The 17,890-nt window shown below is 44.0% G+C and overlaps 1 protein-coding gene across 1 annotated transcript in view; it reads left to right on the top strand.

The window, feature by feature from the left end:
• LOC123751041 (methyltransferase-like protein 27) overlaps window positions 1-17,890 on the top strand; it is a 91,623-nt gene that overhangs the window by 22,708 nt on the left and 51,025 nt on the right. Inside the window, exons 3-5 of the mRNA XM_069328226.1 lie at window positions 9,644-9,686; window positions 11,789-11,904; window positions 15,699-15,791. Coding sequence (XP_069184327.1) covers window positions 9,644-9,686; window positions 11,789-11,904; window positions 15,699-15,791 — 252 coding nt within the window. The remainder of the gene's footprint in view (window positions 1-9,643; window positions 9,687-11,788; window positions 11,905-15,698; window positions 15,792-17,890) is intronic.

The raw sequence follows: 17,890 nt of genomic DNA, 5'->3' as shown, positions 1-17,890 counted from the left end.
ACACACATCAACATGGGTTTAGGGAGGGTAAATCTTGCCTTACAGGCTTGATAGAATTCTACGATCAGGTGAAAAAGATTAAGCAAGAAAGAGAAGGATGGGCGGACTGCATTTTTTTTGGACTGTCGGAAAGCCTTTGACAAAGTACCCCATAAAAGGTTGATGCATAAGCTGGAGAAACAGGCAGGAGTAACTGGTAGGGCGCTCCAGTGGATAAGGGAGTACCTAAGCAATAGGAAGCAGAGAGTTACAGTGAGGGGTGAGACCTCAGAATGGCGTGAAGTCAGCAGTGGAGTCCCACAGGGCTCTGTGCTTGGACCTATCCTGTTTCTGTTATACGTAAATGATCTCCCAGAGGGTATAGACGCATAGCTCTCTCAATATTTGATGACGACGCCAAAATTATGAGAAGGACTAAGACAGAGGAGGACAGCTTGAGGCTTCAAGAAGACCTGGACAAGCTGCAGGAATGGTCGAACAAATGGCTGTTAGAGTTTAACCCAAGCAAATGTAATGTAATGAAGATAAGGGTAGGAAGCAGGAGATCAGATAGAAGGTATCACTTGGGAGATGAAATACTTCAAGAGTCAGAGAGAAAGACCTGGGGGTTGATATCACGCCAGACCTGTCCCCTGAAGCTCATATCAAGAGGATAACATCAGCAGCATATGCCAGGTTTGCTAACATAAGAACGGCCTTTAGAAACTTGTGTAAGGAATCTTTCAGAACATTATATACCACATATGTCAGACCAATCCTGGAGTATGCGGCTCCAGCATGGAGTCCATATCTAGGCAAGCATAAGACTAAACTGGAAAAGGTTCAAAGGTTTGCCACCAGACTAGTACCCGAGCTGAGAGGTATGAGCTACGAGGAGAGACTACGGGAATTGAACCTCACTTCGTTGGAAGACAGAAGAGTTAGGGGGGAGATGATCACCACATTCAAGATTCTCAAGGGAATCAACAGGGTTGATAAAGACAGGCTATTTAACACAAGGGGCACACGCACTAAGGGACACAGGTGGAAACTGAGTGCCCAAATGAGCCACAGAGATATTAGAAAGAACTTTTTTAGTGTCAGAGTAGTTGACAAATGGAATGCATTTGGAAGTAATGTGGTGGAGGCTGACTCCATACACAGTTTTAAGTGTAGATATGATAGAGCCCAATAGGCTCAGGAGCCTGTACACCTGTTGATTGACGGTTGAGAGGCGGGACCAAAGAGCCAGAGCTCAACCCCCGCAAGCACAACTAGGTGAGTACACACACACACACACACACACACTCACTTTCACACTCTCACACACACACACACACGCACGCACGCACGCACACACACACACACACACACACACACACACACACACACACACACACACACACACACACACACACACACACACACACACACACACACACACACACACACACACACACACACACACACACACACACACACACACACACACACACACACCTCTAGGGGCCAGTGACCATTGTGTCCTAGTCTTTGACTACATGATGGAATTCAAACTTATGACCATGGGACAAGAGATCTGGGAAAGGAGAGCTGACTACAGGAAAGGGGACTATATGAGGATGAGGGACTATCTGGGTGAAGTGCAGTGGGAGGAAGAAATTAGAGGAAAAACAGTCCAAGATATGATGGACCTAGTCATACAGAAATGCCAGGAGGCCGAAGAGAGATTTATACCAACGGTAAAGGGAAAAAATAAGAAGGAATATAATAACCCATGGTTTAATAGACAGTGTCAGGAAGCAAAAATGGCCAGCAGGCGGGAGTGGAGGAAGTACAGAAGACAAAGAACAGAGGACAACAGAAGCAGATACAACAGAGCTAGGAACGATTACATTAACATAAGACGAACATCGGAAAGGGACTATGAGAACGATATTGCAATCAAAGCGAAAAAACAACCTAAGTTACTACACAGTCATATAAGAAGAAAAATGTCGGTGAACGACCAAGTGACAAGACTAAGGAAGACAGAGGGGGCATATACTGAAAGTGACAAGGAAATCTGCGAGGCACTGAATGCCAGTTTCCATGGAGTGTTCACTACCGAGCCTGAGCAGCTCCCATTGTTGGAAGGGCTTACCCTAGATGAAAGACTATCAGATATAGAGGTGACAGCAGAGGAGGTAATGAAACAGTTGACAACTCTAGATGCAACTAAAGCAGTTGGACCAGACAAAGTATCACCGTGGATACTAAAAGAAGCAGCACAGGCCCTCAGCGTGCCTCTGGCAATGATCTTTAATGAGTCACTTATGTCAGGAGAATTGCCCAGTTGCTGGAAGAAGGCAAATGTCGTGCCGATCTTCAAGAAAGGAGATAGGGAGGAGGCACTTAACTACAGACCTGTATCACTGACAAGCATCCCCTGTAAAATACTGGAAAGAATAATTAGGCTACGACTGGTTGCACACCTGGAGAACATTAGGTTTGTGAACAAACATCAACATGGGTTCTGGACAGGGAAATCGTGCCTAACAAACCTTCTGGAATTCTATGATAAAATAACGAGGATAAGACAGGACAGAGATGGTTGGGCAGACTGCATATTTCTGGACTGCCAAAAAGCCTTTGATACAGTACCGCACATGAGACTGCTGTTCAAGCTCGAGAGGCAGGCGGGGGTGGGGGGAAAGGTCCTAGAATGGATAAGGAACTACCTAACAGGAAGGAGCCAAAGAGTTACGGTAAGGGGCGAGAAGTCGGACTGGCGAACAGTAACAAGTGGAGTACCACAAGGATCGGTGCTGGGACCAATTCTATTTCTTGTATATGTTAACGACATGTTTACAGGCGTAGAGTCCTACATGTCGATGTTTGCGGATGATGCAAAGTTGATGAGAAGAGTTGTGACAGATGAGGATTGCAGGATCCTCCAAGAGGACCTGAACAGATTGCAGAGATGGTCAGAGAAATGGCTACTAGAATTCAACACGAGCAAATGTAAAGTTATGGAAATGGGACTAGGAGATAGGAGACCAAAGGGACAGTACACAATGAAGGGGAACAGCCTACCTGTAACGACGCGTGAAAGAGACCTGGGGGTGGACGTAACACCTAATCTATCTCCTGAGGCACATATTAATAGGATAACGACAGCAGCGTACTCTACACTGGCAAAAGTTAGAACATCATTCAGAAACCTAAGTAAGGAGGCATTTAGGGTGCTTTACACTGCCTACGTAAGGCCAGTCTTAGAGTATGCCGCCTCATCATGGAGTCCCCATCTGAAGAAGCATATAATGAAACTGGAAAAGGTTCAGAGGTTTGCAACGAGACTCGTCCCAGAGCTACGAGGGATGGGGTATGAAGAGCGCCTGAGGGAACTGTGCCTTACGACACTAGAAAGAAGAAGGGAGAGGGGGGACATGATAGGAACGTATAAGATACTCAGAGAAATTGACAGAGTGGACATAGACGAAATGTTCACACGGAATAGTAACAGAACGAGAGGACATGGATGGAAGCTTGAAACTCAGATGAGTCACAGAGATGTTAGGAAGTTTTCTTTTAGCGTGAGAGTAGTGGGGAAAATGGAATGCACTTCAGGAACAGGTTGTGGAAGCAAATACTATTCATAATTTTAAAACCAGGTATGATAGGGAAATGGGACAGGAGTCATTGCTGTAAACAACCGATGCTCGAAAGGCGGGATCCAAGAGTCAATGCTCGATCCTGCAAGCACATATAGGTGAGTATAGGTGAGTACACACACACACACACACACACACGCACGCACGCACGCACGCACGCACACACACACACACACACACACACACACACACACACACACACACACACACACACACACACACACACACACACACACACACACACACGCACGCACGCACGCACACACACACACACACACACACACACACACACACACACACACACACACACACACACACACACACACACACACACACACACACACACACACACATTGGGAATTGATAGGGTAGATAAAGACAGTCTATTTAACACAAGGGGAACACGCACTAGGGGACACAGGTGGAAACTGAGTGCCCAAATGAGCCACAGAGATATTAGAAAGAACTTTTTAGTGTCAGAGTAGTTGGCAAATGGAATGCATTAGGAAGTGATGTGGTGGAGGCTGACTCCATACACATTTTCAAGTGTAGATATGATAGAGCCCAGTAGGCTCAGGAACCTGTACACCTGTTGATTGACGGTTGAGAGGCGGGACCAAAAAGCCAGAGCTCAACCCCCACAAACACAACTAGGTGAGTACACACACACACACACACACACACACACACACACACACACACACACACACACACACACACACACACACACACACACACACACACACACACACACACACACTAGCGCGTCTGGGGCAGACGCGGTAGTCCAATCTCCCAAACCCACCTCAGCCAATTCGTTTAAGGTCAATCACCATGAACCCCTGTCATCCACCCATACAGCACCCATCTCCTCTGATTGTATGGGGGAGCCTCTACATAATCATGCTTCTAGAGGCGAGTTAACCGGAAACCACATCCAGGTCCTACGATTATCACCCTCATCCGTCTATCATCCATCTCACCACCTGTTCATACACGGACGGCAAAACATATCTATGCTTTCTAAACACTCACTTTCATTACACATACTACCCACCCCTTGAGGGAACGGGTTAACCGGAAACCCGACCCAGGTCTCGTGATTATTACCTCTCATCCTTCATGTTCATCCATATGTCTTTCCATTCCAGCAATAGAATGGACGGATGGCAAACCAATCTACGCTTTTTAAACATACACTTTCACCACACACACTACCCTTCCCCTGAGGGTAACCGCAAAATTGCATCAAGACCGCATAGCTTGCAATAAACACACTCGTCCATCACACTCATCCATCCCACTCATCCTTATCTCACCCATCACAGCGTGTAGGAGAGCCTCTACGCCACATAATCATCCATTAAAAGGCCACAGGATAACCGGAAACCACACCCGGGTCCCACGATTATCACTCCTCATCCATCTCAGCGATGGAGGGGACTCCCATCGGCATAACTCTCCCTACTCAGTTGAACGTGACCTAAGTCACGATCAGGATACTAGGACATGTGGCAGGATACTAATATTAGTATCCCGCCACATCGCAAAATGCCAGACACAAATCACTGGTAATTGCAGTGCAATGGAATTTATCATCAAAAAAGATTTCTGCAATTACATGGCTACTACGGTCACGGACACGTCGTCGACCACTGGTGATCGTTACAGACAGTATATGTGTGTGTAAGAGCCTTGTAGGGCCACGTTAGGGGCCTGACGGCTGAGTTGACAGCGCTCGGGATTCGTAGTCCGAAGGGTCCGGGATCGATCCCCGGGAGAGCCGGAAACAAATGGGCAGAGTTTCTTTCACCCTGATGAGCCTGTTCACTTAGCAGTAAATAGATACCTGGGAGTTAGACAGCTGTTATGGGCTGCCTCCTGGTGGTAGTGTGTGGAAAAAAAATAGCTTGACAGTTGAGAGACGGGCCTAAAAAGCCAGAGCTCAACCCTCGCAAGCACAACTAGGTGAGCACGTGTTATTTTACGGAGGAAACCAGTGTAAGGCGGACCTCACTTACACAGCTGGAGTAGGTGGTTTACTGAAGTATGCTAATAACATATGTGACTACTAGTAAGACTGTGTCACTTGTGGAGTCTTAGAGCAAGTGATTGCCAGTGAAGCAGTGATGTATCATTAGTGACAATTGCTGTAAAGTTTATCCCAAGAGCTGTGTGTGGGTCTTATTGAGGTGATCTTCGTATAAGGTCGCATTATCGAGGTCAAGTGACACGTAAGGTAATCTATCCCAGGGCGGACAAGTGTGGGTCCACGAGAGTGTCTCTCAGAGCGCGTGGGTCCCCAGTGGGTGTAACCTTACCCACGTGCACACTGTGATTATTGTGGCTGTGCAAAAGCTAGATCTTTGGACGGTTGTGTCGGAGTGATAGACCAGCTCCCATTGGACAATAATTGTTTCTCCTTTTGACGTGGAATTCAAAGGGTTAATTCAAAGGGTGTGTAGGGACTTCACCGTGAATGATCAGCTTGAGGTTTGAGCTTTACTCAGCTTTGTCTTGGATATTTAGGGTCGAGCTCCTTCTCTGCAAGGAAAAGATAGCTAGTCATCAAAATCTGCATAATTCACCACCTGAGTAGCCACAGGTCGCCTAAAGCCAACAACATCGTCAGTGAATGCATGGTTGCGTATGTAAAGCGTTGTAAACGTGAGTATAAAGGGCCTCTTTGGTGATTAATAATCACCAACTAACTAATTGGTGATTATTGATCCAATCTCGGAGAGTATATCTTGCAACGAGCTCTCTCTGTGCCTGGATACATTGAGATTGTGGAAAGGTCACGGTGATGGTTATGGTCGTTTAGGACGTTGTTTAAAGGTCAAGGTGTCACGCTTGGTTAAGATGAACAGGTTTCGACACTCCAAAGGGGCGTGTCACGTGACATGTTGGGTGACTGCCATGAGTGTAAGGTTATGTAACACATGTCAGTTCGGATTGTTACCATCATGTCCAATAACAGTGTTTGGGTGACAAAGAAAGTTTTGTGATTAATTAAATACTTTGTGGAGTCTCAGTGATAAGTTAAATTGCATTGATAAGTTAAATTTTCTTAGATTTCGATTTATTTTCATTTTGATTTAATTATTTTGTTTGACATTGCACTGGAATTGAGCTGTGTTGTTTACCATACCGTTCATTGCGAGAGTATAGTTTATTTATTTTTTTTTTTATTTTTTTTTTCATTTTGTCTTTTTAACTGTTTTTCTTATATTTCAAAGATGGGAACATCATATCATTTGATGTTCCCAATTTTCTGATGGGTACATCAGATCATTTGGGAATGCATCAGACGAGGAAGTGGGCAATGGTGGGGAGGACGAGGGGACGGAAGTGGGGGATGGTAGGGAGGTCGATTTGAAAGGGGAGGGGGTAATGGTGTGGTGGACGAGGGGACTGGTAGTTGGGGATGGTGGGGACGAGGGAACAGGGGAAAGGAGAATGGTGAGGAAGACAAGAGGACAGGGAAGTGGGGGAGGACGAGGGGATGGGGAAGGGGGGATATGGTAGGGAGGACGAGGGGATTGGAGTGTGAGATGGGGGGGGGGAGGATGAGGGGACGGTGGAGTGGGGAATGGTTAGGAGGACGAGAGGACGATGGAGTAGGGGGGATGGTGGGGTGGACAAAGGGACGGGGAAGCGGCGGGAATGGTTGGGAGGACGAGGGCACGGGGGAGGGGGAATGGTTGGGAGGCCGAGGAGACGGGTGAGGGGGGGAATGGTGGGGAGGACTGGGGGACAGGGAAGGTTGCTGAGCCACAGCAACGTGCGGCCGGGTACTGCTAGTATGAAATGTTTTGATACTGCCAGTGTCGAGTGCAGAAGTGACCAAAGTATTCAATAGTATTCAAGTTTGTTCATTATTGTTCATGACCTGTCCAGAGGGTCGAGACCGTGGTCTCAATTATCACCTGTCAGAGTGGTGGGAACGAATTCCTGCTGGAAGAAGGTGTTGTTAGTTGTTGATGTGACACTCTTTATTAACGTAACGTAACTTGTGTCCTTGTGTTCACCTAGTTGTGTTTGCGGGGGTTGAGCTTTGATCTTTCGGCCCGCCTCTCAACTGTCAATCAACAGTTTACTAACTACTTTTTTCCCCCACACCACACACACACATACACACACACACACACCACGAAGCTGCCTGTGACAGCTGACTAACTCCCAGGTATCTATTTACTGCTAGGTAATAGGGGCAGTCAGGGTGAAAGAAACTTTGCCCCATTTGTTTCTGCCTCGTGCGGGAATCGAACCCACGCCACAGAATTACGAGTCCTGCGCGCTATCCACCAGGCTACGAGGCCCCTATTATTAGGGGCCTCGTGTGTATTAGTGTATTAGTATTAGTGTATTTGTATATTAGTATTAGTGTATTTGTATATTAGTATTAGTGTATTTGTAAATAAGTTTGTTGAATAAATTTATTTTGGTAGTATACGTTCCTTTACTATATTCCACATTCCGAAATACTGTCCCTAGTGGTCATGCTCATTTTCTACTTGTCATTATTTGGGTTGGCTCAGGGATCAAGCCCACAGCTTCAATCACTGAATATAAATACGGTGTTAGGACCCATCAGTCATCTTCTTTATTGCTCTCAAGCAGTTGAGGGACGAACGACCCAAGTGTCAGAAGGATCCCTGTATTGCTTGTGTCTGTCGAGGGCTGACCTGGCTTTCCTCGCTACCTGTGATACAGAGACCCTGTTGCTTGCTCGCACCTCTTGACCTCTGAAGGATTCGAACCTAGTTAGTCAGGGGTCTCCATACCCCTGGCGGTCCTGTGCTGTAACCACCTAGCCAGCAATTGTCTGAAAGTGTTGGTTAGTTGTGAGACCGACCTACTTGCACCCAACATCTGACAACACTCCTCTCATTTATTGGGCACAGATATTTTATCAAATCACTTCGGCATGCGAGGGGTGCATGATTATCAAAGAAAGTAATTATAAATAAAATAAATAAATAGATAAATAAATAGTAAAGATTAAATGATCCATAAGCCAATGTACAACCGAAACATTTACATACACACCAGTTTTTCACAATGAATCTGTTTTATTTTTTTTAAATATAATGCATGACTACATGTGTCATTTCAAAAATATTATTTTTCTGTTATTTATTTGTAATTATTTCTTTGATGTAACAGTACTATTTTTCCTATGCATTGCTACATCCGAACAATCTAACTACACTATTAAACTATCTTATTACTGATGTATTTGGTATCTACTTTGAAACACTTGATATTACAATGTATTCCTAGGCCTCCTAGATAGTAGCATAATCCAATAAAATTTTCTGTGAAAATATTTTTTTTTCTTCACTATATATTTCTAAGTTATTATCAAACCAATACTTTTAATGATTATGATTTTTAAGAATATAAATATTCTTCTAAGTGAATTGAATAGCTTTTCTTGATATAATATATATAGTAGTTGGTTTAAACGTATCCTGAAGTAATATATTTCAGGGTAGGTATATTTTTTTAGATAAAGAAATATATTAAATGATGATTATATAAACGTCACTAGATTTGGTTTAAAAAAGAAACACGATATAGGAAACGAAATGGGAATTTACCCAATATTAAATGACAAATATGCAGCTATTATACGCGTATCACACATTTGAAAACAATCGTTTTTCTTTCATTTCAAATCCTTTAAGTGACTACTACTACTAATGCCATCTATTAACAGCTAAGTTTCAGATGGAATTTGCACTGTCATTGACCAATAAAACAGCTTAATATTAAAAACACTTTAGGATATGCTCAGTGAAAATTTCAGTTGTTATAAAATACTACACGTGCATATTGAAATAAACACTACCTATATAATTGGTAAAAATATTAAAACAATATAATAACAAGCCTAGTTATATTATCATTGTCTCATACTTCATATTATTAGTATTGTCTCTTACTTCAATGGCCTATTATTTCATTTTTGTTTAATTTACTAAAGAGTGGAATATATTCTACAGGTACCGGCGCCGTTGGCCTCGAGCTGCACAAGAAAGGATTCACGTGAGTATAATGAGAAATTGTACAAGACAATCCCTTCTGAATAATTCAAATACATCTGTAGCGGAGTGGTCAGCATAGTTGGCTTACAACCGAAAAGTCCTGGTCTCGATAAGAATGAAGGACCTTGCTAGGCAGGTCCTATTTATTTCCAACAACTCCCGCTCATATATTTGTCTAACAAAAGCGTCAAGCTATCTAGTGTGTTTGTCTCTCTGACGTTACATGGTAACTTGTTCCATAATAATGAGTCCAAAGTTCCTGGTCAGTGTTCCCAATATTTCCTGGTCAGTGTTCCCAAATATTTCCTGCCCAGTGTTCCCAATATTTCCTGGTCAGTGTTCCCAAATATTTCCTGCCCAGTGTTCCCAAATATTTCCTGCCCAGTGTTCCCAATATTTCCTGGTCAGTGTTCCCAAATATTTCCTGCCCAGTGTTCCCAATATTTCCTGGTCAGTGTTCCCAAATATTTCCTGCCCAGTGTTCCCAATATTTCCTGGTCAGTGTTCCCAATATTTCCTGGTCAGTGTTCCCCAATATTTCCTGGTCAGTGTTCCCAATATTTCCTGCCCAGTGTTCCCCAACATTTCCTGCCCAGTGTTCCCCAATATTTCCTGCCCAGTGTTCCCCAATATTTCCTGCCCAGTGTTCCCCAACATTTCCTGCCCAGTGTTCCCCAATATTTCCTGGCCAGTGTTCCCCAATATATGTTTTAAATCAAAATTTATCCAACTAAAATTTACTATTTAGAAATTTGCTTAGTTTTTATTTTTAACATCTAGTTTATATCCACGTGTGAAATTTGTTCTTACATTTGATAACCCATTCTCCTAAAAATGATAATACTTAGTCACTATTTGCTTAAATGTACCGAAATACTGTTAGCCCTAAAATGTTACAATTTTGTCCTATTAATTTGGAAGGCACAACTAAAACCCAACTTAAACAGTCTTAGGCCTAGTATAGCCCATTTAGGTACAATATTAGTTCTAACATAGTGTGTAGCATTGTTTGTACTGGTAAGGTTAAGTTAGGTCTTTCAGTCTCATTTGTGATATAACAGAATGTCATTTCAGCTAATTCAGTAATATAAAATGCACGCAGAAGACGAGTCACAATGATGTAGGTGTAATATGATGACCAAACCACAGATCAGAAAATTAAGAAAACGACTTTTCGGTCCATCCTGGACCGAAATTGGAGATATAATTGGACCGATATAAAATTGGAGATACGTAAGTTCTAATCAGTTGTGTATTTGTGAACTAAAGTCTTTGAAAATGTAATAAGTTTTACGAAACGCGCCCGTGTCGCGTCAGACTAGAAATAAAAATGAATTTTGGAGAATTGATTTTTGATTTACCTCCAACAGTGAAGCGTAATGTACGAAAGATTGAGAAAATTCGTGTTAGAATTATTAATCTTACTTTTTCGGTCATATTTAATAATATATGTCTACAGGAAAGACTGCTACCAAAATATACTAATATATATATATATATATATATATATATATATATATATATATATATATATATATATATATATATATATATATATATATATATATATATATATATGTCGTACCTAGTAGCCAGAACTCACTTCTCAGCCTACTATGCAAGGCCCGATTTGCCTAATAAGCCAAGTTTTCATGAATTAATTGTTTTTCGACTACCTAACCTAACCTAACCTAACTTTTTCGGCTACCTAACCTAACCTACAAAGATAGGTTAGGTTAGGTTAGGTAGGGTTGGTTAGGTTCGGTCATATATCTACGTTAATTTTACATAAATAAAAAAAAACTAACCTCATACATAATGAAATGGGTATCTTTATCATTTCATAAGAAAACAATTAGAGAAAATATATTAATTCAGGAAAACTTGGCTTATTAGGCAAATCGGGCCTTGCATAGTAGGCAGAGAAGTGCGTTCTGGCTACTAGGTACGACATATATATATATATATATATATATATATATATATATATATATATATATATATATATATATATATATATATATATATATATATATATATATTTCAAAATGAAAATGTTGACATATATGTTCCATAAAACTTTAATAGAAAGTAACATTCTAGAAACATAGATGCCCTGGAACCCTCAGAAGGAATGTTGAACATTCTTAAACGAACTGGAGTGTACAGCCTTACCTATCAGGAGTTCATATCCCAGAACCCGACAACAATTTCTGAAGGTGAGAACCCGTCCACATCTTTGTCTTTAAAAAGTATAAAGAAGTATGAACATCCAGAGTATGGAACCTTAAGTGAGTAGTTCAATGCCTCTGTATTCTAAAGTAAATGTTAATATACATAGAGATACTTAACTCCTACCTGACATGCATACCACTACACTTAATTACTTAAATTCATAACTTATATAAAAGCATATGTTCAATAATTCTATCATTAATTTATAATAAACTTCTTCACTTATGTCATTTAAACAAATTTAAATGTTTTTACGTTTTTATCATACAAATTTTAGTTTGTGTGTATTGTTTTTTACAAGTGGTGAGAGTCAGTAAGCTAATTAATAGCTGCTAGATTATGTTACATTTAGTGTTGATGTCTCGTTTTCAAAAAGGAAGGAAATTGTACTTTCTTTGAATAAAAAGATGGCAGTCAAGAGGAAGCTGACGTTACGTCAGGTGTGTAAGCCAAAGAAGGCAGGTATCATTATGGCGAGCTGTGATTGGTCAGAATGACCCGATGTATGATTGGGGAGAGAGGTTGTAATGAGAGCAGCCAGGGAGGGAGGACCTTGAGAGGGCAGCAGGTGTGGGAGGAGCTCGGGAGGGCTGCAGGTGTGGGAGGACCTCGAGAGGGCAGCAGGTGTGGGAGGACCTTGAGAGGGCAGCTGGTGTGGGAGGACCTCGAGAGGGCAGCAGGTGAGGGAGGACCTCGAGAGGGCAGCAGGTGAAGGAGGACCTCGAGAGGGCAGCAGGTGTGGGAGGACCTCGAGAGGGCAGCAGGTGTGGGAGGACCTTGAGAGGGCAGCTGGTGTGGGAGGACCTCGAGAGGGCAGCAGGTGAGGGAGGACCTCGAGAGGGCAGCAGGTGTGGGAGGACCTCGAGAGGGCAGCAGGTGTGGGAGGACCTTGAGAGGGCAGCAGGTGTGGGAGGACCTTGAGAGGGCAGCAGGTGTGGGAGGACCTTGAGAGGGCAGCTGGTGTGGGAGGACCTCGAGAGGGCAGCAGGTGAGGGAGGACCTCGAGAGGGCAGCAGGTGTGGGAGGACCTCGAGAGGGCAGCAGGTGTGGGAGGACCTTGAGAGGGCAGCAGGTGTGGGAGGACCTCGAGAGGGCAGCAGGTGAGGGAGGACCTCGAGAGGGCAGCAGGTGTGGGAGGACCTCGAGAGGGCAGCAGGTGTGGGAGGACCTTGAGAGGGCAGCAGGTGTGGGAGGACCTTGAGAGGGCAGCAGGTGTGGGAGGACCTTGAGAGGGCAGCAGGTGAGGGAGAACTTTGAGAGGGCAGCAGGTGTGGGAGGACCTTGAGAGGGCAGCAGGTGTGGGAGGACCTTGAGAGGGCAGCAGGTGTGGGAGGACCTTGAGAGGGCAGCAGGTGTGGGAGGACCTCGAGAGGGCAGCAGGTGAGGGAGAACTTTGAGAGGGCAGCAGGTGTGGGAGGACCTTGAGAGGGCAGCAGGTGTGGGAGGACCTCGAGAGGGCAGCAGGTGAGGGAGAACTTTGAGAGGGCAGCAGGTGAGGACCTCGAGAGGGCAGGTGAGGAGGGAGCCCAGCAAATAATTTTAGGTTGCCACAACTTACCTGGAAAGTTTTTTAAAGTAGTTGCAACGTTTGGTTTCAAGTATTAGCTGCGTTATTGTGTGGTCGTAAATAGGTTGCCACAACATACTGTACAACGTTGGATAAAGAAAATTTGAGACCTTGTGGCAACCTTAAATGTTGTATAAACGTAGTTTTCGAGATTAATGGTATATATAAAAATGTAGAAATATATAAAAAAAAAAAATTCTACATTTTGTGAAAATAAAATATGAGAATAATAAAGGTGGGATTAAAATTAGTTATTCATTATTTTCACTTAATGCAGAATCCATGAAGGTGGTGGTGGAAGTGTTAGTGGCGGTGGAGGTAGAGGTGGTGGTAGTGGAGGCGGTGGTGGTAGTGGAGGCGGTGGTGGTAGTGGAGGCGGTGGTGGTAGTGGTGGTGGTGATTGTGGTGGTAGTAGTGGTTGTGTTAGTGGAGGTGGTGGTGATGGTGGTGGTAGAAGTGGTGGTGGTAGTGTAGGTGCTGATGGTAGTGGAGGTGGTGGTAGTTGTGGAGTTGGTGGTAGCAGTGGTTGTGCTAGTGGAGGTGCTGGTGGTGGTAGTGGAGGTGCTGGTGGATGTCTAGCTGGTGGAGGTGGTAGTAGAGGTGGTGGTTGTGGTGGTATTAGTGGAGGTGGACGTGGTGATAGTGATGGTTCTTTTACCATACTGAAGTACACTCTACCATACTCAAGTACATCCTTCCATCCCCAAGTGCATCCTATCTTTCTCAGATACATTCTACCGCATTAAAGAATAGGCTACCATCCTGAAGTGCATTCACCCATCTTCAAATACACCCTGTAATTCTCAAGTAGATCCGACCATCTTTAAGAACATCCTACCATCCTCAAGTACACCCTAATATTATCAAGTACTCTTTCCAACCTCAAGTACATCCTACCATCGTCATGTATATCCTACTATCCCTAGGAAAACTCTAACATACTCAAGTACATCCAATCATCCTCAAGTTCATCTTACATTCACAATTACACCCTACTATCCTCAAGAACATCCTACCATCCTCACGTATATCCTACCATCCTGAAGTACACCTTACCATCTTCAAGTACATCCCTTCATCCTCAAATTCACCCTACGTACATCCTCACGTACATCCTACCATCTTCAAGTATATTCTACCATCATCAAGTACATCCTACCATACTGAAGTACATCCTACCATCCTCAAGTATATCCTACTATCCTCAAGTACATCCTACCTTACTTAAGTACAGCCTACTCTCCTCAAGTTCACCCTATTATCCTGACGTATATCTTACCATCCTCAAGTACATCCTACGTTTCTCAAGTACATCTTCTATCCTCAACTACATTTACTATCTTCAAATACATTCTACCATCCTCAAGTATACCCTACTATCCTCAAGTATATCCTACCGTACTCAAGTACTTTCTATATTCTTGAAGTACATCTTACCATCCTCAAGAACATCCTACCATCCGCAAGTACATCCTACATTCCTCAAGTACATCCTATAATCAAGTACATCCTATGCTCAAGTACATCCCACCTTCATCAATTAATTTAATCCCTACTATCCTCAAGTACATCCTTCCATACCCAAGTACATCCTACCATCCTTAAGTACACCCTACCATCCTCAAGTGCATGATACCACACTCAAGTACATCCTACCATGTTCAAGTTATCCCATTATTCTGAAATACATGCTAACATCCTTAAGTACATCCTACCATCTTAAAATAGATCCAACCATCCTCAAGTGCATCCCACAATTATGAAGTAGATTCTACTCTTCAAGTACATCGTACTATCCTTAATACATCCTTCTATTCTCAAGTACATACCACTAATTATGAAGAACATTCTATCATCCTCAAGTGCATCCTAACAATAAAATAAACATTAATGTAAAAATGTTACTTGACGAAAATGTAATAATTTGACAAAATTGTGAATAATAACGATGTTTTGACTTCTTTTTCATAGGTAGATATGTTAACTTATATATAGTCAGCTGTCTGAAAAGTTATCTATAATTAATATATTTATATTAAATATATTTTATTTAAACATCTTTTATTCCATTATTTTATATTCTTTATATTATCTTTTATTGTTACGAGTTCGATGCAAATGATGTAATGACATCATGAGTGATCATGTTCCACTACTTGTGTTTATAATGTTGCTGCCAGGGGTAATGTTTGTCTTGTGTGTTGTTGCCAGACACATATGATGTGGTGGTGACCTCTGGCAGCCTGGCTCAGAGCCATATGCCTGTTCAAGCTATTGATGAATGTATCCGGATCACCAAGCCAGGTGAGAACACTTAAACTGTATTCCCAACACACCTAATAATCATTACATTATTCAGTTTCTTAAGTAGATAATAAATTAATTATTGAAGTACCACATCTTTGAGATATTGTGTCTAGTCTGTTATTGTTAATCGCCTTTACGTGATCGTAAGGCGGATAAAGTTCACTGTCCATCCACAACGTCTCATTAATTTGATGTGAAATGATTGATAAATGTGGATAAATCTTTCATAAGAGCCCACTTTCCATTAGGGCTCCGTGAGTGGGTTACACCTCAGAACTCCCTGAGTGGGTTAAAACTCAGGACTTTCTGAGAGGGGCTATACATCAGAGCTCCCTGAGAGGGGCTATACATCAGAGCTCCCTGAGAGGGGCTACACTTCAGAGCTCCCTGAGAGGGGCTACACTTCAGAGCTCCCTGAGAGGGGCTACACTTCAGAGCTCCCTGAGAGGGGCTATACATCAGAGCTCCCCGAGAGGGGCTATACATCAGAGCTCCCCGAGAGGGGATACACATCAGAGCTCCCTGAGAGGGGCTACACTTCAGAGCTTCCTGAGAGGGGCTACACATCAGAGCTCCCTGAGAGAGGCTACACTTCTGAGGTCCCTGAGAGGGGCTACACATCAGAGCTCCCTGAGAGGGGCTACACTTCAAAGGTCCCTGAAAGGGGCTACACATCAGAGCTCCCTGAGAGGGGCTACACATCAGAGCTCCCTGAAAGGGGCTACACATCAGAGCTCCCTGAGAGGGGCTACACATCAGAGCTCCCTGAAAGGGGCTACCATCAGAGCTCCAGGGGCTAACATCAGAGCTCCCTGAGAGGGGCTACACATCAGAGCTCCCTGAAAGGGGCTACACATCAGAGCTCCCTGAAAGGGGCTACACATCAGAGCTCCCCGAGAGGGGCTATACATCAGAGCTCCCCGAGAGGGGCTATACATCAGAGCTCCCCGAGAGGGGATACACATCAGAGCTCCCTGAGAGGGGCTACACTTCAGAGCTTCCTGAGAGGGGCTACACTTCAGAGCTCCCTGAGAGGGGCTATACATCACAGCTCCCTGAGAGGGGCTACACTTCAGAGCTTCCTGAGAGGGGCTACACTTCAGAGCTCCCTGAGAGGGGCTACACATCAGAGCTCCCTGAGAGGGGCTACACATCAGAGCTTCCTGAGAGGGGCTACACTTCAGAGCTCCCCGAGAGGGGCTACACTTCAGAGCTCTTTGAGAGGGGCTACACATCAGAGCTCCCCGAGAGGGGCTACACATCAGAGCTCCCTGAGAGGGGCTACACTTCAAAGCTCCCTGAGAGGGGCTACACTTCAGAGCTCCCTGAGAGGGGCTACACATCAGAGCCCCCCGAGAGGGGCTACACATCAGAGCTCCCCGAGAGGGGCTACACTTCAGAGCTCCCTGAGAGGGGCTACACATCAGAGCTCCCTGTGAGGGGCTACACATCAGAGCTCCCTGAGAGGGGCTACACATCAGAGCTCCCTGAGAGGGGCTACACATCAGAGCTCCCTGAGAGGGGCTACACTTCAGAGGTCCCTGAGAGGGGCTACACATCAGAGCTCCCTGAGAGGGGCTACACATCAGAGCTCCCTGAAAAGGGCTACACATCAGAGCTCCCCGAGAGGGGCTACACATCAGAGCTCCCTGAAAGGGGCAACACATCAGAGCTCCCCGAGAGGGGATACACATCAGAGCTCCGTGAAAGGGGCAACACATCAGAGCTCCCTGAAAGGGGCTATTCATTAAAGCTTTGTGTGTGTGGTATAACACATCAGGGCTCCTTAAGGAAGCATATTGTTACGTGGACCATCTAAATACGCTCCTCACCCGACTATTAACCACTTCACTGTCGGAAATCCGACACATAATACACATACATACTAATATACTAACATAATAACCGCCATAAGACGTTGTTAATTTACTTAAGTAAGGCAGTGAAGGAATTACAGAAAATGAGAGATCTGTGACGTCACAACATATATTTATTTAACAACACGCGTATCCTCTCAAAAACACCAGAGAGAGAGAGAGAGAGAGGGAGAGAGAGAGAGAGAGAGAGAGAGAGAGAGAGAGGAGAGAGAGAGAGAG

The sequence above is a fragment of the Procambarus clarkii genome, chromosome 2 (assembly GCF_040958095.1).
Source record: "Procambarus clarkii isolate CNS0578487 chromosome 2, FALCON_Pclarkii_2.0, whole genome shotgun sequence".
In the NCBI taxonomy this organism is placed as follows: Eukaryota; Metazoa; Arthropoda; class Malacostraca; order Decapoda; family Cambaridae; genus Procambarus; species Procambarus clarkii.
Note: the sequence above shows the minus strand (reverse complement) of the source record. Positions and strands in the feature narration are given on the sequence as shown.